The 26,753-nt window shown below is 40.5% G+C and overlaps 1 protein-coding gene across 2 annotated transcripts in view; it reads right to left on the bottom strand.

Moving 5' to 3' along the window:
• Positions 1–26,282, bottom strand: part of gpc6a (glypican 6a) — a 221,398-nt gene extending 195,116 nt beyond the window's left edge. For both annotated transcript variants that reach the window (XM_050049183.1, XM_050049192.1), the window contains exon 1: positions 25,634–26,282. In XM_050049183.1, coding sequence (XP_049905140.1) covers positions 25,634–25,796 — 163 coding nt within the window. In that variant the 5' untranslated portion in view covers positions 25,797–26,282. The remainder of the gene's footprint in view (positions 1–25,633) is intronic.
• Positions 26,283–26,753: the final 471 nt, after the last annotated feature.

Genomic DNA, 26,753 nt, shown 5'->3' with positions numbered 1-26,753 from the left:
GCTAGACGTCTTTTTGTGCTGTGCCATTATGAGCCGCTCCAACAACAAACTGAGACTTGGAAATAGCCACAAGCTTCTGCTCTGTAAAATCAATTTCACTGTTATACACCTCTATTAAATCATCATATTTTCATTGCATTCTGAGCAGCATGCAGACAAAGGACCGACCAGGGGCCGATACAGAAGGCCCATCTCTTGCTAGGTTTCTTGTGTCTACTTTTACAGTATCATGCATTTTTGATTTTTAATAAATGGTGAATTTCTTCAGATTACAATGCAAGAAATCTGAGTTTGATGATTTTAATCATAAGCTGGTAAGGAGTGCCTATTGGGCCTAATTAGCTCCACACTGCGTTTTTACATCCAGACTGCAGAGGTCGGACAGAAGCGGAACTTCTCTAGTGAAACAATTCCTGCCATCAATCCTTTTTGTACCAAGATCTCGAAGGACAAGACTGCTCTGACTATACTGCTATGTATGGTTTTGCTCGCAATCACCACAAGCTTTCTTCCACATATAATTGGCCTACTACCACAGCAGCGACAACCCATATAGTCTGTCGCTAAGTTGAGTGTGATGTGTTTGAATGGACAACCCTCAACCACATGAGGACAGACATAGGACGCTTTGGAGCAGCAATGCAAAAATGGGGTCTCATGGACAGTGCCCACTGGGAATGCAGGGATCCACTACAAACTGTGGAACTAATAATAACCCCCAAACACCCGCCACAAAATGGTAATCGTGGGTTAATTGACCTGGAAAATGAAACACTGGACTGGCTTGCCTCAACAGAGGTGAAGGCCTAAGGACATATGCCAGAAGAAGAAGCTTGTCTGACTGTCAACAGCTTCAGAAACCCCCCCTCCCACACATCCTTTCCAAGTCGGATTAGGCATGGGCTTTGTCTGATAATGTCTGTAAGATACCCAAACCAATGATCATGAGATTGGCCAGCTGTGTTAAGGTGAGAAAGGAACCAGTGTTTGTTCCGCTCTCATTCTTCACACAACTATTTCTGTCACTTTCCATTTCAACAACCCACTGCAACACTGTAAAGGCCATTCAGTAAGGACAATATCTGAGCTGCTGTCCCCATATCTAAATGATAACTAACCCCTCTCTATGACGGCCTGCTATTCACCTGGAACAATCGAGTGTGAGCTGATTTCCAGTGTGGTCAGACAACACGTCATGCAGACTAGCTCTTATCCGGTATACCCAGCACTAAATGTGTGAAGTTCCACTGTTTCACTGCACTAATGGCAAGAGCTCAAAGATAAACACCTTAGGATATAAGGAAACAGAATTCCTTTTTTCTTTTAAAACAACATAATACAAAAATAACAAAGCTTACAGTAAGTTCCAGTTCAAAACACAGCACCACGGCTGAAGTCAGGAGCTGATGCAAAAGGATTCATCTCTGAAAGATACATACAGTAATTTGACAACTCCATTATCTTCTACTTGGGAGATTCAAAATGCTTAAGAGCCTATTTTTCAATTCAATTCCCATACCAACAAACATATGTTGCAGGGCAATGTGAAAGCTCCAGAATATTTCAGGGCAGCTGTGAGAAAAGAGTGGGTTCAATGCCCGTGGAGGGTCCCATGCCAGACAGTGTGATTAACTCCCAAAAGGATTCATTAGTCTACCTGGCCAAAGGGCAAACTGCATATGGACCATGCCATCTGGTACATCCCTTGACCACTCTTGCCAGCATTTATAAAGTGAGGACATTCTCGCCAGTGCTTCTTGCCAAACAAGCCAACAGATCATGAAGTCAAGAGAGAAAAATGTATTATTCACCCGGGCTGAAAATTCATAAAAAGGTGTAGTGATGCAGTAAATGAAATTAATTTCTGCAGAGTGTGGCAGCATCTATTGTACTGAGCTGGCGAGTTTTATTTCAAGTTTGCTCCCCTGAAAACAGTTTACTATGAAGAGCCTGAAAGAGCTAAGTGTAGCGTATACAGTAGGTACAATACAAGTAGCTCACATTGTTATTGAAATAAGGATTTGTTTTTATCTGCTTCCAGGATATCTTAGACTGCTGCCTGTTAGTGGGGTTTTCACACCGCAGCAGAGCCAAGCTCAATAACAGGGAAGCATCATCTTGAATGAATCACTTTTATTATCATTGATCCTCCAGCAGATTCAAGCTCCAGTCTCATTCAGAGCTGCCTCTGGAATATTGCCCCCTCTCTGCTCTCACAGTCCGGCTGCCACAGAAACTCATTGCCTTCAAATGAGGGCAGAGGCCTGTAGAAGCAGGTCCATACTCTTGACACTTCAATTCATTCAATTGAGTTTACTTGAGCACAGTCTTCTACGATATCCATAACTCACTTTATTTGTAACTCTGTTTCCCAGTTTTTAGCATTGATTCTGTTCAGAATCCATCACTTGCTTTGCTACGCAGATTTACATACTCAGAGGTAGACTGCTATCCAGTGCACACATAATACAGCTTCTACAACAATCAAACCCACAATCACATTAAAGTGCTGTCTTTCAACACTATGACAGTCAAAGTGAAGTTATAGGTCTTTTAAATTTTGATTAAGGAATTACTCTACAACATTTTATACTTAAATTCACACTTGCTTGATGCTCGTCTACTGCCATATCCATGTCACATCACTTTTGTATCCCCAGCTTCAAAGTGTTTAATATTTGTCAGTGGAAATGCCTGCATTAAAAAAGAAAATGGGTGCGACTTTGGGGGTGTAACAATACGTCGATGTGGATCAATACATCAATTCAGTGATCAACGATCCAATATCATCAATGCAAAGTGAAAACATCCATCCATAGTCATCTTTAAGATTCATTCATTTATTCATTTTGCCATAACCCCTTATCCAATTGGGAATTGCGGGGAGCTGGAGCCTATCCCAGCTGACATTGGGCAAGAGTCAGGGTACACCCTGGACAGGTCGCCAGACTATCACAGGGCTGACACATACAGACAGACAACCATTCATGCTCACATTCACACCTACGGTCAACTTAGAGTCACCAATTAACCTGCATGTCTTTGGACTGTGGGAGGAAGCCGGAGTACCTGGTGGAAACTGACACACATGCAAACCTTCCTCACAGAAGGGCTCCTTGGGGTTTGAATAAGGAACCCTCTTGCTGTGAGGCAACAATGCTAACCACTGAAACACTGTGCCACCCATCTTTCAGATATGACTTTATTTTGAATATCCCCTTGCACATGTATCACCATTTCCAGACAATGTGGATAATTACTGCTGTCGCCCCAAAATTGAACTGAATCACTGTCGTGTCGTGGCAGACTCTGTGGTGTAAGGAAATATTGTATTGTTGTTTAAAGATAGATATAACTTCATCATGGAAGTCCCCTGACAGTCTAATGTTGTGTTCACACTGGGCACAAATAAAACAATTTGCGCAAGTGAATACATGTAAAGTCAATGTAAATTTCTGCTGGGCAGTGCAATGGACGCGATGCAAATTATGCGAATTAAGCAGCACGAATGAAGCAAGTTGCGCGATTCACGTCCAAATGATGCCAATTACCACTGAGATCCTCCACTGAGGACATACCAACAGAAGTCCATTCATCGATTTCATGCGCCTATGACGTCAGAGACCCCTCAGTTAATTAAGATTCTTCAAGTTGAACGGCTCACAGCAACTTAATACGATACAGTCTCTGGCATCATGGAAAAAAAATAGCAATCGAATATTTGTACTGAGCAGCTAAATCTAAAATGACTGACAGAATCCGGTGTCCTGTACAGCCCTTAATATTGTGTTGTGATGATACTTGGGATTTACACCTCTTAAAATCGTAGAAACATTGCTACAGATATGTTTTGCTTTTCTCAAGCACCATAAAAGGTATCACTGACTGAATTAATGTAATGATGGTGATGATTTTGAGAAACTAGTTGGGAGATATCAGAGCCTGTAAAAGCCTCAAAGTAGACCATTTGCGATTTTTTCTCATATATTTTATGAAGGGGTGGGTGATGTGATGGTTTATAAGATGATACATATGAGATGCATCATTATGGTAACTATATCTTACTTATCTCTGAGTGAATTAGGCCACTTTGGGCAATGTTGCAAATGAGCAGGACTTCTCTATGGAAAGTAATGTTTTCTAATATTGTCTTTTAATCAATGTGATGAAGAACCTTGATTAAATTAACTGGATTAGAGAAAAACAACCATTCTTTTCTGGTTATTTTTTCCATTACCAGTCACTGAAATGATTTTCCAGAAATGTATCATATGATAATACCAATATTGTGAAATATAATTACATATGCTTGGATAGAGGATTTTATCCACCCCACCCACCAGTAAAAGATTCATGTGAATAACTTTTCAAGTTGGCAGTTTGCATTTATGTAAATTTCCTTTTTGTTAAATGTAAGGCCTCCCACCACTTCTTAAAATCTCTTACTGGCTAAAGGAAGCAATTTCATAATGCCTCCATATCAGATAATATATTCACATCTTAGTTTTATGACCAGCGACCATGTAACATAAGACATAAATGCACAAATACACTCGGAAGTATTATCACATTCCTTAATCTAATTATTACATCCAGTGTTTATGTGAATTCCTGTGTGACACTTTATTAATCCACAATGAAATATAAAAAAAATCTTATTTCATTACTGGTATTTTCTTGAAATGGCATGTTACAGTCACTTTCTGGGGTTTTATAGATTGTTGTGTTAAAGAACAGCACTCTCTGTGAACTACAGGTCCATTGAAAAGTGGCAAAAATTTGGAAACAACCAGGTAATAAAGTCCAGGTTACAGACAACTGGATCAGTCTGGCAGGAGTTAAGGATATATCTCGATGACAGTCCCTAAAAGTGTTTTTTTTACTTCCTCTCTCGACTCTTGTTTGACTAAATGCTTCAGCCAAGTTTAGCACGCTGGACAGTAAAAGCTAAAAGGCTGGCTGAGCCTCCGCTCCCTGTGAAAGGTTGACACCTCTATCTTTGAGATCTATTGACTCAGGAACAGCTTAGGCCTCTCACACATTTAGGCCATGACTGTCCTTTCTTTATTTGGGCTGCGGCACATTTAAAAGGGCCCTTTATTCATCTGACACGGCCTAGATAAGAGGGCAGAAGGGAGCAAAATCACACAAATAGAATTAAAAGTAGCTGAATGATGGAAGACGGTATAAATACGCTGTAATGTTATATGAAAGGGAGAAAATAGCTTTGAGCAGAATGAGGTAAAATCAGTAGGTGCTCTTGTCAGCTTAATACTCCAGATGATATGTTCTGTTTAAAGGTTAAACAGAAAATCAGCATAATGAAGGATTCCTGCAATCAAAGGCATTCTGGATGTATTGGGACATCTTCCTCCTCTAAACACATCTAAGTCATATTTAAAATGCAGAGCATAAGTAGGCTACCAACTGTCAGATGATTCTCTGGGTGCTTTTTTACTTTCAATGATGAACTACATCATATCACCTCTTGCAATCCATTCTACTCAAAAAATGTGGTCCAGAAATGAAATATACCGACCTTTAGAAAGTGACTGATAACCTCACGAAAATGACTGCGTATCTGTGACAGTGCTCATTTAGAAATGACTGCAAGTAATTAAAGTTCACAGCATGGCACTTTGAGAGATCTGAGAGGATGAACTTCAAGAAATGTGTTGTTTCTTTTGCAAAATATGAAGTTCAATCAATGACTGTATATAAGGATGAACAACATGTCTCCACTTCCTCTCACAGTACAAACATGAAGCCAAAATATCCTGTAGGAGTGAGCGATATGACCTCAAAACAATATCACAATTAATTAAACATTTTACCTCGATTACGATTCATGAACAGTTATTTTGTTTTTGTATTTTGCCCTCGAAGTTCACTGACAAGGTTTGTACTGTAAATATGCTCAAATATTAAAGCTGGGATCTTTTTGCTAATGAAAAAGAATGCCTATCTTACCTTTGCAATTTTAAAATAATTGAAGGAAACACACACAGATTAACTGTTCTCTTGAATCTTTTTCATATTGTGTAGCATTTGTTAATGCTTGTTTTATCGAGAGTTGCTTTGTGGAGGCACTTTTTGCCGGGTGCTTGTCAGTCCCTTTCTTTTTTTGAGCCATGCACTGTTCATATTCGGTAACGTGATTGTGCTCCAGGTGCTGAAACAGATTGGTGGTTTTACTTGCGGTTGCTGAAACGTTTTTTTCCCCCCCCGCAGTGTTTACATTTAATTTCTTTCTGTTCGGTGTTGTCTTCACGAAAGCCAAAATGTGTTCAAGCAACAGACACGGCATTTCTCTTTGGTACAAGCTGCTCAAGTTGCTAAGTTGGCTCTGTGTTTGAGTTCTCCTCCATGTTGCTTCTAGGTTGCGGACTGGGCGGGGTGGAGTCATGTGACTACAGGCACTTTTAAGGGGGACAGTACATAAACACACAGGTGGGAAAAGTATTAACAGAATTTGGAAAAAAACGAAATTGCCAACATGGGCAAGATTACGTTGGTTAGAAGCTCTGAATGTCGGTTTCAATTAACTTTCAATTCCACCCTAGTTCCCGCTGTCCGACCAACTGCAAGCAGCGCCAGTGATTGTGAGAACATCAATTGGCACGCAACAAACAGCTGTCAATCATGACGTCAACCTTGCTTTTTATTAAGGATGGAAAATGAGAACTGGTTCCAGTTAAGAACCAGTTCCAAATTGTGCGATCCATGGGAATCATATGCCTCCCAGCTCATCAATACCTTTACCATACAGGCAAGTTTTTCTGACAGTTGTGCAAAACAATGATGTCAAACTCATGCAGCTATACTTGTGGAAACCTGCAACAAGAAGGAATCATGGAGGAGAAGAAACAGTTTGATGCAAGGCTTCATTTCACAAAGAAAGATGACAACAGTGCAGCATAAAATGTCTGTAAAATGAAAATTTCAAGAAGAATGGAAACACCAGCAATATGCTGAAACATCTTTCTACTCAACATGGGCTTGAATTCCAGGATTGCCATGTATATGACACTCTGCAAACAAGCACCACTGCTTCCCAACCAACCTATCCACGTCTGTTAAAGAGGTTACGATAACATCAGCGCTATGCAGGCAGACCTATTGGATTTTTTCTGACTAAGAAAACCTAAATGAAAATGAATGCTGTACAAATATTCTGTCACTTCATCAGCTGCATTGATGCTGAAAACCTGTGAAGGCCACATTTTTCCACACAGAAAATTGATCAGCAATCACTTAGGGAACTGAAAAAGAATCTGACAGATATGCAGAATTGTTAATAGCATTGGTATCAATAACTCTTTTGAATTCCAATTCCTTATTTCTGAAGCATCAAATAACTAGTTAAAACCCAACGTATCAGAAAAATGAACACTTGAACATATCAATGTGACAAGAACTACCCACTACTGCAGCCAGCCACCAGGCCATGATCAAGAAGTTTTGGTTTCACTTTTGAGGAGCCGTCATGTTGTCCATCTTTTTTTTTTTATACAGTCTATGAAAAGGATGTTGATATAGATTATATATATTGATATACATATAGATATACATTATATACATAGAGTATTTTGATGAAACCATGTATTTATTAAAGCTAACATTCGCTAGTTCTGGCTTCTAAAATGGGAAGATTATGCTACCTTTATTTGTCATGTTTGACTGTGCAGTGAATATCTTCGTGTGATGGCTTAATAAAACAACGTATCTCAAGATTTGACCTTGGGCCATAGGAAAATATAAAGAGCATTTTTCAATACATTTTGCCATTTTATGACAAAAACGACGAAAAAGGGAAATAATAAATGTAACTGGTAGTTGCATTGCTGGTATTAATGACTTAAATCTTGACGTTTGTCGGAAGAATACAGAACATTTGTTATATTCTGGATGAAACCACAATCAACACTTCTGTTTAATAATCAGTCAAAACCCCTTAACAGGTTGCCTTCTATGGCCCATTAAACGTTTGAACATAATTAATGATAATCAACTTTCATGGTGAACTAACACGTGAAAAAATGTATGCTTGGAAGTTTTTACAAGCAAGTTTGCACATGCTTTTTTTTTTAGTTGTTATTACTTGTCAACAAAAATCACCAAATTGGAAGCAAACTCAATTACTGTGTTAAATCACATCTGTCTGCATGTTGAAGTGGGGAAAAATGCATCAAGCTCGATTGATCTCACCGCTGCTCTGCCATCTGGATCTCCTCTCCATCACCCAAATCACCCACTTTCAACTATTTCCACTGGGGCCTGGGACCCAAATTGAATATGTCCAAACAAGATGACACAGATAATTCCCACAATCGCCCTGACCATATGTTACCACACTTGGAGGCTCCTAAAAGATGTTCTAACTTTGAAATAACTTCCAGAGTTGGAACATTGCGTGACAGTAATGGATAGATAAATATATGGTTCACAGAGTGGCGTGAAGCAGCGAGGTAAAGCTAAATGCCCTGAATAAAACCAGACATTTCTTCAAACTCATCATTTTATATCGCACTTGCCAATCTGATGTCAACTCTGCCCTCCTTTTAGTTTGATGAGCAGTCTGTGTGCTTAAAACATGACAGCAGTATAGGTGTAAATAAACACATTTTGCATGTGTAAGTGAATGTGAAGATCATTTTGTTTGCAATCATCAACTCTGGCTTGCATCAATGTAAACTAACAGCATGGCAGGTAGATAATACCAAGATTGATTCTTGGTTCAGTGTATCTTTAATCAAAGAGGTATTTGTTTGTGCCTATATATTGTTACAGAGAGTGAGTACACAACACAGGTGCTTTGTTTGTGTTGAAATCCCAAAGGGCAAAATAGTTGTTTTTCCAATTTTTTTGTCTCCATTTTCCTCCAAACATCCTTTTGCTGAATTTCCCCCAAGATGATAAGTGCTGGAGGCGTTCCATTTAGCACAATGACAGAATTGCATTAGCCAGGTTCTGTACTGAAAAACCAGTTGGGCTAAATGAGAAGCCATTACTGAGTTCAAAATATGAAAGGCAATATCTCAAATTGTAGGCAAATGGCAATGAACCCCAGACCATTATTCAAAGGTGTGTGAAGAAAGGCTTATTTCAAATGATAGAGGCTACCATGCTATTGACATACACAATGAAAGTAATTTTTTCATAAGAATAAAGTGGCATGGACATTAACATGGCAGAGCATTCAGCAGAATCACTGTACATAGCCATATGTGAGGCCAAGTCTTCTGCTGTGTTCATGTCAAGCATTTTCGCCATAGGACAAGGCAAAGCAGAGGTATGATTGCAGTTAGGGATGTCAACAGTTAACTGCCGAGAATATTTTTGACCAGTTACATACGACAGTCTATAGGTTTATTTTACTACTCTTCAATTCACTGCTCTGCGCACCACCTGGATCTGGTGGGAGCTAGCTAGCAAGCGGTTCCACTCACTCGCCATCCCTACCCAAGAGCATTGCTGTGGAGACATTGTGCCCACCCTCCTGTCTCCCCCCAGCTCGCCCTGGTGAGTAGGCAGCTTGATTTTGAGCAGTAAAACCCTTGTTGCATTGTTGACCATGTCACCACCGTTAGCAGTGTTAGCACGGCTAGTGATGCTAACATAGCAAAAATGCTAAAAGGGGTCTGCGGTTCAAAATGAAGCCACTTATTCACTAGGACGACCTGGGGGTAGAAGGGAGGCTGGACATAACTTTTTTTGCGGTAATGCGGTCCAGCCGACTGGGACGGCATTACTAGCTGTAACTGCCAAGCAAGCAGGGCCGTTAGCTAGCTAATGTTAGCTCCTACCCACCTGCGTTTACAGTGCAGAGCGGCGAAAGAACTGGTGGAGATTGGCAGCGGGCACGTTTTCACATGTTAATGCTGACCAGGCTGTCAGCAAAGCCAACAGAAAATAAAATTAAAGGAATTTACATTGCAAAACATTAAAATTTCACCACGTCTAAACAGATAGCATTTTAAAATGCAGCCCTAAAGCTCACTGAGTCAGAGGAGTGCCAGACTAAAAGGAGGGCCTCTTTTATTTAACGTCTTTTTTTTTCCCCTTAAAAAGTAACAGTTAGCCTTTCCAAAGGAAAATTAACCAAGACTGACATTTCTAATTAAATTGTTGGTTATATGAGAGTTAGAAATGCTGTACATTGACAACATAACACTATATCCACTAAATTTGGGGTTAATTACCTACAGAGACAAACTCCAGCTGATGTAAGGTATCATGCTTGTTTGATTTTTAGGTGCTTCAATTTTAATAAATGCCAAATCTTATGTATCGGAGATTTCAGAAGACACAATTATGACTTAAATGTTTACATGATGGCTGTTTATACATCAGGAATTGATGATTATATTAACAGTCAAAGATTCAAATCTTCAGTTGGAGACCCTTCAGTCTCATTCCTTCAAGTCAAGCAGTTTTGTTTTGTTTGGTTTTTTTGTAAGTCAGTTTGTGGTGTACTTCTGGGAACATTTCAGTCCTCAAGCAGATGTAGCTGTAGAGTAAGTGCTCCTTGCTTTCGCGTGGGAGCGCACAGGCAGCTGCAGACCCAGACCTTGAGTGAGTGTGAGTGTCAGAGGTAGCTGCCCAGAGGAAGAGGTGCTTTGCCTGTTCAGCCTCCAAGATAACATTATCTTCTGCCTTCTCTCTGGATGTTGTGAATTCACAGCTCATTGCAACTTAATACGATACAGTCTCTGGCTTCTGTTTGATATCTAGTATCAGCAAAAAATGCTGCTGCACATTTGCGATCTGTCTTCAGCATAGTTAGCACGCATTAACTTGGAGGGCTAACTTGACATGTTTACTATATTACATCAACATCGCTGTCACCCTTAACCTCCCACTGAACCCCATTTAAACACTCAAACTATATGAATAAAAGGGTCGGCTGCAGCCCTAGACTGAAGTGAATGCAGAATTCACCTTAAAGTTTTGAGGTGAAAGTTGACACCAGCAATGTTGCTAAAGAAAAAAACATTTTCCGATTGTGAATGAACCCTTGCTTTTTAACACATAGATCAAATCTACCATGAATACGGAATGCATCCTTAAGTCACAGTATTTACCACACAGTCCCTCGGAGCCATATTTCAAGTCAAGTCTAAATCACATCCCAAACCCTGAATATCAAGTTTTCCATTATTTGTAGTCAGGTAACTTCAAATACTCTTTGAAATCTGATCAGCACAGGACCTGCTGCACTCACTCCCTCTGATTTACAGGTTGGAGCACTCACATTGAGCTCTTTATAAACCTCCCATCTGACACCTTAATTCTCACTCATTTTAACTACATTTCTTATGCATTAACGCTTTGGTGAGCATTTTTGCAGTTCCCTGACTATACAGCTAGTACCTGAAACTAATATGCATGCTTCCAGGTGGGAGGCTCTCGTGGTAAATGTCAAAGGTAAGCCATCGTACAAGACGAGCACTTGAGGGGAGCTTACGGCCTCTCGCTCCAGTCATGCATGCAGTCTATTACAGCAGACCTACAGTATACTGTTACTGTACAGCTTCATGGCTCCATCATACGTAATGCCTGCTACCAATTTTCCAAACAGAATCAAGAGAGAGTCGGGGGGAAAATGCTGTATGCGGAAATGAGAGAACATAATAGCATATGTCTTTCCAATATCACACCCACGAGAGAAAGTGTTACATGCAGTCACATGTGTGTTTGGGAATTAAAGGAATCCCTGGCTGATCAGAGCTTATATCTAACGATCTGGGTGTTTTTTACCCTTATGTTGTCAAGGATCATAAAGATAAAGGATCATGTGCATCACAGTCAAAATAAACTGTGAAAATCAAGGGGAAAAACTCTATATTGTGATTAGCAAAGCATGAATCTTATGCAGGAGTTTAATTCATGATTATTTCACAGTACCAAGAATTACGTTATTCCCTTAATAAAAGCTTCATTTAGATCATGAGGTCAACAAGGTATCTGAATCACACACTGAATCAACACAAATAAATCTCTGAATCACGACTTAAATAAAATTAAATAATGGCATCACTTGAAATCGCCGACACTGCTCCCACTTCTACTGCTGTTATTCAATGAATAGTCAAGCCAATTAAACATGATTCATAGTTGTAATGCTTTTCTGGAGGACATGCATCAGACGAGACTGAACATACAAGGCTCTCGGTGCCTTACCCATTCTTGTGTCAGTAAAAGGACAGGAGTCTATGAATGCCTGTATCAAGTGGCAACGTCTCCCATCAACAGATGAAAGATTTATGTTGGAATAAGAGCATATTTGCACAGTCAAAGATGTGTCTGTTCACTGTAAATAGTTGTGATAAAAGTGGGTGAATCATTACGGATAATCTGGCAGAGACAAGGTTTAAAAGAGGAAGTGAACCACAGCGAACTGATGAAGGGAACTCAGAGCTCCAACTTGTCATCAAAGTAAGCAACACCTTGAACCGACCAAGCTGCACCTGTCGTTTGAAAACTGGTGCTGGCAAAGAAACGAACACACAACTCTTTTCAACTGGCACTGTCTCAACTTCGGTATGTATCAGGTCTAAACTGTTATGCACTGCTTCCAGGAAATAGCCACAGCCTCGCACTCTGAGATATAAAAAGAAGCTGTCCCCTTATCCTGCTTATTTAGCTCTTACATAGTACTAGATTACAGGAAAACTTCACATCTTAATAGACCATGGGAGCTGCTGGTCTAATGCTGCCTCGATCAGTTCACTTTTTTTGTGTTATTGTGAGACACTGATGTTTAAAGGGTTAGTTCAGAATCACCAAGCGAGTTAAAATTACCGTTTTTGTCAATTGAGTCTGGCTTTGAAGAGAGTATAATTTAAGTTTCACTTTCAGTACAGTTTTCTATCGAAAAAGGCCATCTGTTTGAGAAATACTGAGCATACGATGGCATAAATGAGTCTTGCACTGTACTGCAAGACTTGCGTTGCACTAGTGTTTGTAAATGGATGTTTTGATATAGATTTATTGCTGTTAAATGTGGTTGACTGTGACTTCAATTTATCAAGAATTTTCTCAGTTTTTTGATTTTCTGATTAATGTGGAGGCATGTGATAAAAACTTTGGGTGCGTTCCAATTCACATGCCTTTTCTTTTTACTTTTAGTAGGTACTGCAGCTGCCCTTAAAAAGTATGTACTGTTGCAAGCAGTATGCACACAATCAGGATATACTACTATCTCATAACATTACACCCTGAACTTTGACCGTCTTGCTTTTATATACGTTACCTTGGAGATAAACAAACGCGACTTGAGTTCACCAGAGACGGAGATCAAGCCAGAGAGCTCTACTATTGTTACTTTGTGATGTATATAGTTTAACTTAAAAGTTAGAATTGCGCACATTGTAGATTCTAACATATTTGCGACAGTGAAATTACATCTTCAGTTCTCTGTCACTGACATTTTCATAGTAATGTCCTATTGTTTGTAATATTAATGATTATTCTGTTCACTTAATTAATGTTCCTATTATTACTATTCAACTGGTCATCACCTACTTGAATGTGCTGTCATCCATAATTGGGACTTCTGACAGCTGTCAGTCAGCTGTCAAACTGCTGTCAATGGTTTGCGGCTCAGTCGATGTGACGCATCGTCCACTGCCACTACCACAACCCAAATTAAAGCATGCTGGCTTGCATACCGCAAACTCGGATGGAATGTAGTAGAACATCCTGGTATTTTTGGCATACTGCTAGCCATATAAATTGAAGCACCTTTAACAGTATTCCAAATTACCAACACTCCATCATCACTCTGCAAGAAACCAATGCGCCAGGATCTACAACTTCCATCATGCTAACTGTTGTTGATCGATCAATGGTAATTTGTCATAGAAGTTAAAAAATACAGTTCACTCTTGTCTCCGAGATGTTTGGTAAAAACTACTGTAATAATGTATTATAGTTTATCACACTTGCTTAAAGGTGTACTATGCAGTACTGTTGGTCACTGTAAACACGCTCGCCAGAGAAAGTAAAAAGCTAACCTTATATTCACTTTTGTCTTTTAGCACTGTGTTGGATGCCTGATGCTTACGGGTGTGGTACCTGGTCGCCACCTTTCTATGAAGCCCCGACTTCACCTGAACGCTGTGGGGGTACACGGCCATAAACGTCCCGAACACAAAACATAAGGAAATTCAGGCAGAGAACAGGGTTTCAGCAGATAAATACCCTGCCACGTATTTCTAGTGGAATGATGGTTGAATGAAATTACTTCTGTATGAGTCTATAAAATGGTATTTAACAAAATCCTGCATAGTGTATCTTTAATATTTGAGGCTAGGAGGGAAAAGAGGAGGAGACATACGGTGAGGTTAAAGCCTTGCACTCGTGCTCTGGATTCTTCATGTTAACTGGTGCATGACTCAGTCCTAAACACAACAGCTGGTGGTCTGAAGAGCCCGAGGTAGAGCCCCAGGGTGCGAGATGACCAGCCCACTCATTTACCGGCAGCTTACACAGGGGACAGGAAACAGTGGGGTTCTGGGAGCAGGAGATGAGGCTGGCTTCTTTTCAGATTCTAGCACCCTCCAGGAGCCACAGAACGAGGGCGCGCCAAGAAACATCACAATGGCAGATGTTTCATTTGACACATGAAGAAATTTGAGGGCCCAAAAGATGTAAACACTGGACACAGGCTCATTAACCCATCCTTTTCAATAACCCCTTCCAAAATGCTCGCACCTTCTCTCTAACAGGCCTTGAATTATTGGAACTATGAAGGCTGGAGATATTCTTTCTCAAGCCTCATCGACATCCTCAGAACGACTTCAAACTGGTCCTCTCCTGACATTAAGGTTACATGAGCTTGTCACATTTGTCATGACAGCGAGGCTCCCCAGAGATGCACTTTGTGTCCCCATTCAAGTCAGTGGTGTGAGCCGAGATATCTTTTCCTGCAAGACTGCTCTGCGTTCTCATCAGCTACAAGGATAGGTGATTTAAATGAACTGTTGGTTCTCCCCCGCTGTTCTCCTTTAGTTCCAGATGAATTCTGATGTCCTTCTGTAGCACTTTGCAAGTCCTACGTCCAGCATGCCTCATTACGAGCCAATTTTATGAAAGAAAAATACAATATGCTGCACCATCATACATGTGAAATACGTCCATTTATACAGAGCTGTTATAAGCCGCAGTAATAGTGCACAAATTATTAAAGCAAATTGATTGATTTTTAGCAGTAGCTAAAGAAGCATTTTAATAGTTGTTAATATCTCAGTTCCAAACCTCTTTTGCCTTTTTCTCTCTTATATTGAAGATTGACATTTCTTGCATTTTTGCAGGAATCAATCATCATAAAATCCATTAACATCAGTATAATTTTGGCTCTCACAGATCACTGAGCAAAAGAAGCCAGCGCCTAAACCGGAGTAAAAAGGAAATGAGGCAACACAGGGTGAAGGAACATAGGGCAGACCTCTGACACATAAGGGAGTGTCACTGCTTCCCCCAAGGCATTTCACTGCAAAGCCTATTATTTAATGTTATAATTAAAGCCCGGAAATGTGACCTGGGGTTAAGATCAGCCTTCTACACTTCTGCATTAACATAAAAATAATAACGATCTCCAATTAGTCTCTCCACCTCAAAGCCACAAACGAGATCACACTAAACTGGGTCATGAACTCGTGTAATCGGTATAAATTTCCTAATTTATAACTAGAACAACATGCTTTCCTTGCGTGCCTTGTCACGGCTAACAACTGCCACTCTTTGAAAACACAATTCACAAGAAGTCTGTATACTTTTCGGGGTGTTGCAAGGTTGGCACTGTGCTCCTCTATTGTCTTGTTACTGGGGGAAACATTATCATTTATTCACTTGAGAGATGCAGTCATGCAGTTGGAACTGTCTTGTTACGCCCACTGCAACATGGTTGTCATGAAATTATTAAACTTGTATGCCAGTTTACTGATTGCACTATTTAGGTAAACAATGTACTGTGCTGCCACAGAATATTAAGGTGAAATGTTTTTCCTGTTGTCCTATTTGCAAATGTTACGGTGATCAAGTACGTATGACTTTGAGCTCATTTATTAGACATGAGAGAAGCAGGGGTAACACACAGCTTTACACAGGCAGCTTACTGAGCGCACAAAGCCCTGCTTTTTTCTTTATCACTGAATCTCCTGAGCTGAACCCTCACTGAACCTTCAATATCGCAGGGCAAGAGATAGCACAAAGGCACCCACACAGCATCTGAGCCAAAAGTGTCTCAATCTAGTCACTGAGTATTTCACATTCACATTATATTCCAATCAAGATCCTTGATCCAGTTATGAAAATAGTCTGGGTTAGCTATATAGTTTGCAAATAACTATCCTATTCATACTGACACTTGACACCCATTTACACGCAATAAATCATAAACACCATCTCCAGCTCATGCATTCGAATCCAGAGCTCTATCACACACAGTACACAGCTACAGATCCATAAATCCTGGGTGACGGTTCATAGTAACCAGATTTATACCATCTCTGGCAGTCGAGAAGAATGAAACAGAACTCTCCACTCAGCCAAAAGTTGACTTCACTTTCTAGGTAGGGTGCTGTCCAGATTGGAGAGAAAGTGACATAGCCTTATGCTTCGGGTCGTGGAGTACGAGGCAATGTCAAAGATTTTTCTTTGGTCTAGAGGACAAAATTAATTGATTTTCTCTGGAAAAAGGAAAAGAACTGCTGTTGCAATGAAACTATAGACTGGGACCAGAATCAATTCAGAATTTAATTAATGCACTTACTCCAAAAAGTTTTTATAGTGTTAGAGGATAAGTTTGAAGACATAAGAAGGAATACTTTCAAAAATAAATCACAGGAGAACACCCAAACTCACAATTAGTCACCACCACTAACTACTGAATGTGTAGCCAAAGCCTGATAAAACTTATTTGTCATTGCCATAGAGCTCTGCTGTTGTCCAAAAACCTTTAACACAAGCTACGTCTTTGCACTGGATGACATTTCTATGGTGAACATGGGTAGTAGGAATAGGTAACGAAATCCAGTATTAAATTAATTTATTAAGGACCACAGTATTGATAAATTCTAAGGTTACCAGTTCTTTAATTGGTACTTTTAAATGTTTTGGCATCATTTATCATCACGCTGCAGCCTCTTCTCTATTCTCTGTGTTGGGGCTGATCTCCAAACAGACATTAACACCCGCACAATGTCAGTGAACAGCAGAGCACAGAGGCCAGGGTGGAGACTAAGAGAATATAACATGAAGATAACAGAGATGATGACAACTACACTTGTTACTGTAAGTGCAGTAAAACCTAAGCAAGCAAAAAGCCAATACTTTAACAATATGTGTTGTTTCTGGAGTAAGGATAAACATGGACGTTCTCTGAAAATTTATTGTCTTTGTCCCATGGATGCTACTGTAGTTCTCTGTCTCAACCTTCCTGTGGACACATTATGAACTGCGTGTAATTGTACTGTTTTTTCCTTAGCTGGCAATGTGGTTATTTTTTTCTGTATTTTGTACGTCTGTGTTTTTGTAATATTACTGTTAAAAACTGAGAAATACAATCTATAAAAACCAGAGGTTACCAGAGGTAAGGCGGTGAATCACCTCAGCAGAAGAAAGAGCACAGAGAGGACAGGAGGACTGATACTGTATGTTTTCTTAATTCTGTCTAAAACTAAATTTATTGTATTGACATTTTAGATTTGTTTCCAGTAGGATATTAGTAAGTTTAAATAGTGACTTTGCCGTTATAAAGATTGCTGTTGCAACACTTAGTTTTATTTAAAATATTCAATTATCTTGTTCTAAATTCATTCTTTCTGAAAAATATACATTTACAAATAATAAATAAAAAGCCATTACATAGTAATGAAAAAGAACCAATAGGAGAATCTATAGAGAAATGAACCGATAAGGAGTATCGCTTAGAGTAGTAGTGTCAGTAACGATACCCATCCTTAATGGGCACTGTAATTTAATTAAATCAATTCTTCATATGTGGTCCTGATAATGTAAATATTCAACAGGGCAACAAATCCGCCACTGAAAATAGTCCCCAAGAAAAACAGCATATACTAGGAAAGCCCACTCTTTCAGGGTAAATAACGTTTCAAAATGAAAGTGTATATTTGTGACCTGTATTTAATGATTTACGTCAGTAGGAGTAAATGGGCTTGTGGCTGAGACCCGCAGACATGCTGGGGAATTCACAAAGTATTGATTGAATATCACCAGCCTTATTCTTTACTACCCTTTAAAGACACCCCCACATGACCTTACATAAAGGTTGACCTTGTTTTTCAATCCCTTTTTTGAATTCTAACCTGTAAGAGAGAGCACCAAGTGTTAAAGTAACCAAATATTCAATTTTCTGCCTCAACAATTCAGCGACAAAGCTATGACTATATTTAGAGTCCTGGATGATGTTCAGGGGCCTTAAAGTTAGCCATTGATGTTCTGCTTTGGCTTTGTTTGTACTAAAAAATGTCTGCATGTTGGAGCATCTGCACTATTGATTTTGATACATCAAAAGCCCCCCGTGGTTTCACAACAGTGAAACCACCACGGAGGCCTTTCAGGGCTAGAGACTGTCTATGTTCCTTCAACACAACAACAGTGTCATTGTCAAGTTTGGAACGCCAATGCCACCACCGTTGTCTGCATTTGTTGACAGCGTCTGATGTTTCCATGACAATTTTGGCACACCATGTTTATCTGTGCTTAATGCTTGTTTACTTCCAGGTCTCGGAGGGGCAGCTTATATAGCGAATCACCTCAGCCATGTGTACTTGTCTGTGTCTGAAAAACAAAAACAAAAGGTCCCCAGTGTGAAATGTATTTGCGTCCCTGACACCTCGATATGACAGACCCATGTGGGTTTTCCCAAAAGTACAGTGTGGCGCTCATCTTTCTGAGCCTTATCATTGGTGTCAAGCTTGGGACTTCTATTCAGAGACTCCCCTCTAGAGGCAAAAAGTCTCTGTGGGCAAAAAGAAAGACCATAGCGATAAACACAACAGAACGTCTTGGTTCTCTTACATACATATAAATAATGGTAGGGGAAACCACAAACACCCTGTTGGCTAGAGGGTGAAAACAGAAGTGATTAGCGGTGTCTGTGTAGTAAACAGTGTGTTTTAAATGGCTTCAGGTCAATCCTAAGGGTCTCCCATACACAGGCATTAATAGGAAGGCCACCCTTGTAATCATTAATACTCAACGACTACTCTCACGTCAACAATAATGCGACAATGTGACCCCCATCGTCCTCAACAACATTCCTGCACCACCCTCACCCACTGACAAAGAAATCCAAGGGGACGCACTTTTCCCAGTGGAGCAGTACCACATGTGACTTTTCTTTCTGTCACCTCCTACGGCAGTTTATTTTTTTCCTCTTTTCCTAATGTATTAACGAGAGAAGCAAAGCCGAATGCTTTTCTTTTTGTAGAAACAAGTATAAAAGGCAGCATGTAGCGATGCTCGTGTGCAACACAAACAGCGAGTCAGATCACTAATCCCCCAAATTCAGATGGATTACATCCTACCTGACTCCCTCCTCATATCCCTCACAGAGTTACCACTCAAGTCATGATTTTAACACATGGTTAGTCAAGGATGCTCTCCATGCCTATATGCCCGCTTTCACTGAGTAAATTTGTGTATTTTCTTGCTTATTCTCTGTGCTCTCGCTTCTAATCCTAAACATACAATCGCATCCATCCGTAGACTTTTTGCTGTTATTTTCTGGTTCCTCTCAAGGCTGGAGAGGGGAAAGATCCTTAATCCCACCCTCCATTACTGATTTAGGCCAGCAGTTGATTGAAAACTGGAAAAAGTGCTATAGCAGTCTCCTACGCTAGCCGGAGGCTTTTCACACCACTCAGAAAACACCATACATGGCGCTGAGGAAAGCTGCCAGGAAGCTCGCAGACCATATGCATTTGAGACGTGAATGCCTGCAGAGGGTTGACACATTCTTCAGGTCAGGACAACTGTCAGACGCTCTCATTCGCCAAATCTGACAAAAGGTGGAGAAGCACAGCTGGATGATTCACATTGAAGCTCATTTAAATGTTCCATGCATACAATCTGTCTCGCCCGATGAAAAACAAAACACTTTTGTCATTTTCTACCACAATAGAGGTGCAAGGCAAAGAAAAAAAATGTGAAAGTGAGGCTAAACTGTTGCACACACACACACTCCCTCTCCCTCACACACACACACACGTACACACACATGCACACACACACACGCACACACACAGAGCCTAATCTCCCTCACATCTCATTAACTGTTCTCTCTGAAGATGTATACAGGCTGGCAAGAGACTTATTTCCAATTTGGCAGAGCCAAGAGCATCTTAATGGGCTTTGGAAAAAAATGCCCTACAGAATTTTTATATGGATATTTGCTGGGCTAGGGCTTTTAGAGTGGTATTCCCACACTTTCACGAAAGGTCTCATGTCATTCCATTATTTAGTGATTAGGCATCTGGCTGCGGACGCATCTTAAATGACCGCGAAATTTATTTTGCATACCTGCCCTGCATGTCAAATATATTCAAAATAGATCAGTGCAACCGACTATTGATTACATTTTTTGTGACAATATGCAGAAATGTGACACCTGAAGATTAACTGTAGACTGCTGCTGTATGTCCTGTGCTCGTTTAAAAATCACTGACAGAAATGATGAGACAGACGTGTTTAGTGATTTGCTAAATAGCTCCAAATCTGAAATGCTGATTCTTGTAATGAAATCTTGAGGGATCACAACAATAATAAACTGTACTTACAGCTTTAATTAAACATAAATTGTATCATCTTCTTGTTTACTTGCAATTTTAACCAATTAAATCTGAGGCATGTGTCTAATACGGAATAACATAGGCTTAAACTGGCTTTAAATATTCACAGATTTTGTTGTCTTTAAGAAATTATCAAGCACATCTCAGGCAGCCTCCTAAGAATCTTACATTTAGATGTTAATAAAAGCTGTAAGATGGTTTATTTTAAGAGCTGCCGTGATGTCTGTGTCGAGAAAGCTCAAATGTTGACAATATTAACTGCGCCGTATACCGCAGGTTCACAAGGGTCCTAACATCCACTTAAGTACAAACAGCACAGATTTCTGATATGTGGGTTGTGTTTAAGGGAATTGGGGAAGTGCATGCATCTCGCAACCTGCGAAGCACAGATCACAGTGATAAGCAGAGAGTGTTGCAGCTTCAGGAAATTCACAAGAGGAAAAAATTACGCTGGATGCTGTAACAGCTAATAACTGTTCTGTTAAAGAAAAATCAAATAATATTCTTTAAAGTTGCTACCGATGAACCCCAAAGGTAATTGTTATTCTTGACAAAGGAAACATAAGACTCAGGAACTGCATTAATAGCAACTGCAGCACATCAAGTGATTTTGTTTCAAAGCCGAAGCAAAGAGCCGAGTCCACCCATGAGAATCCCGAGCGCTCCGTGTAAGTAGATGTTGATATTAGCAGCAAAGCCTCGGAGCAAGCGCTCCCTGGCAGGGCCTGACTGAAGCATTCAGGAGCCGTTGTGTTTATGAACAAAGGGCTGACAATCAAGCGGCATTGTGTGCATGACACTATAACTAACGTCTGACACATGCACACAGGGGTGATCTTCACAGGCAAGCTCTGTTGTTGGCTGACTGCTGTGTAAAACACCAGGCAGGCGATGGTACATTGACACGAGAGCAGAGGAATCTGAGGCTCGACCTGGTGGAGTTTAATGAAGCTGTCCAACAGCCAGTTATAGGCATTTTTCAGTCGTGAGTTTCAGAACCACCACTCTGTCCTATCCCCCCTCGCTCTTTGCGAAGAATACTGGCACTCTTCCGAGAGACCTCTAACTGCATGAAAACTAGTCTAAAGCCAGTAAGATATTTCTCACTGGCCTCTTCCTCCCACCACTCCCGTACTGTAAGTCAGCCGAGGCACTCAAGAGTCCTTAGGCAAAAAGAGAAAGTAGCACTCTCTAATCAATGAGGTGGGCAGTATGGTTGACCTCTAACCGAGTCAGCTAACTCTGCCAATGACATTATGTCTGCATCTAACAGTAATTTCACTCCCAGAATACAAGTATGCATGACAATTTTGCCAAGCACAGCAGTGAGTATGACAGAAGTGTTATACTGCTGAGCGTGCATTACATCTCTTCATGGCAAATACACATACGTAGATCTGACCGTCTCGGAGGCAGCGGGAGACTGTACACCGAATGCTTCTGCTTCTTTGCCAGTGAAACATTTGTAATTGTGAGATGTTATTATTAGCCCAGCCACTCTGTCACCGAAGAAAGAAAAAAAAGCATTGGATACCGTCCATCGAGTGGAAAGCTTAGCAGAAATATCTTCGCAACAACTTTACGGATTTAGATAAAAAGAGAGCAAAAGCCACAGAGAATGACCTCGCCTCCCGGTGTAATCTTTGAAACATCATTTTGGGGTTTCTGCTCTGATGGTTTACCAGGTTCTTTATGTTCTGTGTAAGTTTTATGACTCTGGGGCCCAGGAGACCCAGTCAAACACTGCTGTCATATTTCAATAATGGACGGCCTGCAGAATTTACACAGTAGCTGTGTTAATGTGCTCATTCAAAAGGGTCTGACCAAAATACAAAGACAGAAACTCTTTCTCACAAAAATAAAAAGGTAGATTTTTATCTTTATTTTATCTTAATTTATGAATTTATTTAATTTGAAGTGTATGTTTGACTAAAGTTAAGTGTGGATTCAATGATTAGCCTTTTGTATTTCCACATGCAAAAACTAACATCTGTGTAAACACATCTGTGTTTGTCACCTCTTAAATAATGTATCTCAGCTTGTCAGTGGCTGTCAAAATAATTAGCTTATGCAAATGGAGGCTCACCACCCGAGTTAGCCTCAGCAGAGGTATTAAACCTGTGTGTTTAGTATCTAGAGGAAAAGCAGTGGCATGACACGGCAAATGATGGAGGGATGAGGCGCTAACGCTGCACATGCAGCTTTTCACACGTTTGTATTAGCATAGCTAATTAGGCATAATTGAGTGCTTTCTACTATCCCATCTCTTGAGGCCTATATCTAACTTGTGTTGTATTCATGCAAAGGTTATTTGGAGACAACAAAATCCAATTACACACAGTGTACACACTGTGCATGAATTGTAATTAGGGTTTGATCAGAGCTCCAAAAAACCATCTTGATCTAAGATGTGGCCAGCGGACCTCTGTCTCTGACTTTGATTTGCTGGAGTTCCAAGTGGATGAGAAATGTTACACGTCATAGGAGAATAAATATTAAGAGCTCTTAATAAGCCAATAAAAGTGTGATCTGCATTCTTGTTGTGGTGAGTGGAACCTGTCCAGTGCTCTGTGGTCAAATACTGGAGAACTACATTCACTTCTATAATAACTGTTCAACAAACTAGAAACAGCTGCACAAGATAAGTCAAGTCCAAGATTCTGTCTCAGGGCACATTAAAATAATCAAGTGACTGAATGAATAAACCGAACACAAACCAGATAATCCAAAATTGTGAAATGAACCATTTTTCACTACTTGATATGCCGTGCAGATGCCTGACTGAATCTGTGCACAAAAGAATTCCTGCATTGCTCAATCATATTTGGAACTAGCTCACATACTTGGATCCTCTGTAGAAAAAAAACAAAAAAAAGCTGTCTTCAATCAAAAACCATCACTTTACAACGCTGATGACAAAAAGGAAAAGAGGGCAGCATCAGAAGCCAGCTTGTCTGTCTGGCTACCTGTGCTCTGCCATATCAGAAACAAATAATGAAATTAAAATAACAGAGTGGCAGCGCTGCATTACTACTTTTAAAAGCGTATCATGTAAGTGTTTAAGAAAAAAGACTCTGCTGTCTGCACATTAATTATGCTAACCACAGTGTCTGGTCTTTTTTATTTGAGTAGTCGGCTGAAAATGTCTCCTTTTGAGTTGATGCTGAATATATGTTGCTACCGGAGCAGAGTGAGTGTGGGAACTTTTCCTTTTACATATTTTACTACAGCTCCTGATGTGGATTTTTCCCTCTGTATTTCCTGAACATACAAACAATCTTTGTCTGCATTATAGCGACTCATTATCTGGCACATTTTGACAAAGGTCCGACTATTAAACAGGGGCACAGACTTGAAAATTTGCCTCATGGACAAAATTAGATGTATTTGTAATGCTTGTGAGGATCCCTCTTGCACAGACTTACACATACATGTTTAGTCAGGAACAAAACTATCAAATTCCCATCCAGCCAAAACCCCTGTTAAAAGCAAATAAGGCGGCTCTATGATCATTACTGCCTGACACTGCCAATTACCAATACAGTATCTCTATTTTGTCTGTAAGAGGCAAAAGAGGGATTAACTTCAGGCCTCTCTGCTTCCCCTCTTCCCTCTCATGAAGCTGACTATGTTTACTGACTAATCTCCTTTCCTGCTTTGACCATAAATGTGATTACCACCACACAAGAGATAATAAAACCCCATATCTCTGCTGTACCAAAGAGCATGAATTAAAACCTAAGCTGTAGCCTTGAGGAATATCGAAAAGAAGGAGAAGAAGGAGAAAAAAAAAAGAAACCCTCAGCAAAAAAGGAGTGTTTCGTGCTGAGTGCATACAGCCCCCTACTGGTAAACAGCATTCACTATTTAGCCAAGTACAACACAACAAGCTCCATGATCTTCTGTTGAATGCGAGCAACAGGTATGCAGCCACTTTGAAAACATATCTCCCGGTGTTCGGCTGATGCAAAGTCAATCTCTCGCCATCTCCTTTAAAGCAGCTTTATTTAGGAATGATGTCAAATTTGGGGGACTCCACGTAAAAGGCATACTGGCGTCTCACATGTGAGTCTTGGGCTGTTAGTTGTGGTGTTGAATGGGTTATCTATCAATTTATAACCTGAGGGTGAAGTCACCTCTTTGGGGAAACAGACAAACTCTGTATTGGTTTCGAACGCCACAACAGGTGAAAGGTGAAAGGGGTTTTCCAGTGTGCTTTATTAATTTCAATTTAGCATTTAAACTACAGAAATTAGACACTAAAACAAACACTTTAACTACACAGAGATGGATACATGGATGCTTGATGAGCAGCATGACAGGTGGATCATTTTAGCTGTAGTCTGGATTATAAATCCAGTGTTTAGTGTCTACTTATTGGAGGATAATAAACAAAATGCAGGAGGCAATGTGGACATGGAGAGGCTGATACTGACCTTTACAGAGCCAAACACACACATAGTTCCACTCTGCTGCAATGACATGTCTCTGATTTAGCTGACTACTTGCAATAAGAGCAACAAACTGCATTCAGATTTAATTCAGACAAATGTATGTGTGTCATGAAGCAAAAGCAGACTCATACTTTTGACATTACCCTGTTTGGAGCCTCTGATAAAAGGGGATGACCGGATGTCAGTAAGAGGGCGAGTTAAATGCTCAAAGGTTTGATGGAGATCACATAGTTGAGGGTTGTGTGTGGTGATCCTCATCAAATTGTTTAATTCAAGAGGGGGGGGGGGGGGTAACAAGACATGGCACGTGGTGAAGGAGGGGAGGGCGAAACGCACTGATGATTTGTCAATCTCGCCTACCTGATATTTCCTGATGAGGCACATTGACGAGGCTGAATCCTTTAGCGTTATAAGCTTGCCTAGCCTCGCTACAGCTCCGCGCTTTGCTTTCACCAGCAGATGACAGGGACAGCAGCACCGACAGAGTACATAAGGCGACTTGCAGTCTCCACATCGCATACATCAGTGAAATCCTTGATAGTGTTTCACAGGGAAATACGAGCTCCGTCAGAGAAATAAAAAAACAAATAAAAAAAGACGGGCTTGATTGAAATATTTCTCCAGTGAGCAGGATGTCAGATGTTCATCAAAACATCCAGAAATAAAAATCACTCCTCACTTTAGATACTGGTACGTCCACCTCATTGCAAAAAAAAGCTGCGTCTCTTCCCCTTTGGTAAAAAAAAAAAAAGAAAAAGAAAAGGTTCACCCCGGCGAGTCCGATTGCTCCCAGCTTGAACAAATCCGTTTGGAGAAGACAGTTGCTACCTGGTGCTCTCTGTGCAAACAACTTCTCCCGCACACACAGCAGCCCCTGTGTTCGTGTCGGCGTGAGGAAAGCCAAATGCAACGGAGACACACGCTGCACAGCGAGCAGAGCGCGCAAGGGCAGGGCAAAACATGGAGTGGAGTGGCTGCGACTTCAGCTGCTCGCATCCAGGGGCGCGTACTGTCCTCTGCCTTTATGCATCCCTGCTAATGCGCACCACGGCACGTTAGTGTGCCGACACATGTTGGCGGAGGCGCGGGGACCTGCAGGTAGTGTAGGCGGAGTAAACCTACACAACGACCACAGTATTTTGTTTTGTTCTAGTCCACAAACTCACAGGACCCCTGCTGACTGCTCGGTGTCTTATGAGGATAATAACCTATGGAAGTCACATGAGAAAGGCCGTGAAGCTGACCAAGAGGACCCAGAGGCTCTTTGGAAATGAAAACAACACACTATGATCTGTTTTATATCTATAAATTATGTGCTAATTGGTCTAATTTTATTTTTTCACTTATTTTGGCATTATAGCTCAGATCCTGATAGTGTTTACTTGGGCTGTTTGTGCCTAGTGTTACCCATAATACACACTGCACATATTTCCACATATTTATTTTCTTCTGCACATATTTGTACATATTTCATGTTTTA

The sequence above is a fragment of the Epinephelus moara genome, chromosome 1 (assembly GCF_006386435.1).
Source record: "Epinephelus moara isolate mb chromosome 1, YSFRI_EMoa_1.0, whole genome shotgun sequence".
NCBI classification, from domain to species: domain Eukaryota; kingdom Metazoa; phylum Chordata; class Actinopteri; order Perciformes; family Serranidae; genus Epinephelus; species Epinephelus moara.
This window is presented reverse-complemented; position numbering and strand designations above follow the sequence as displayed.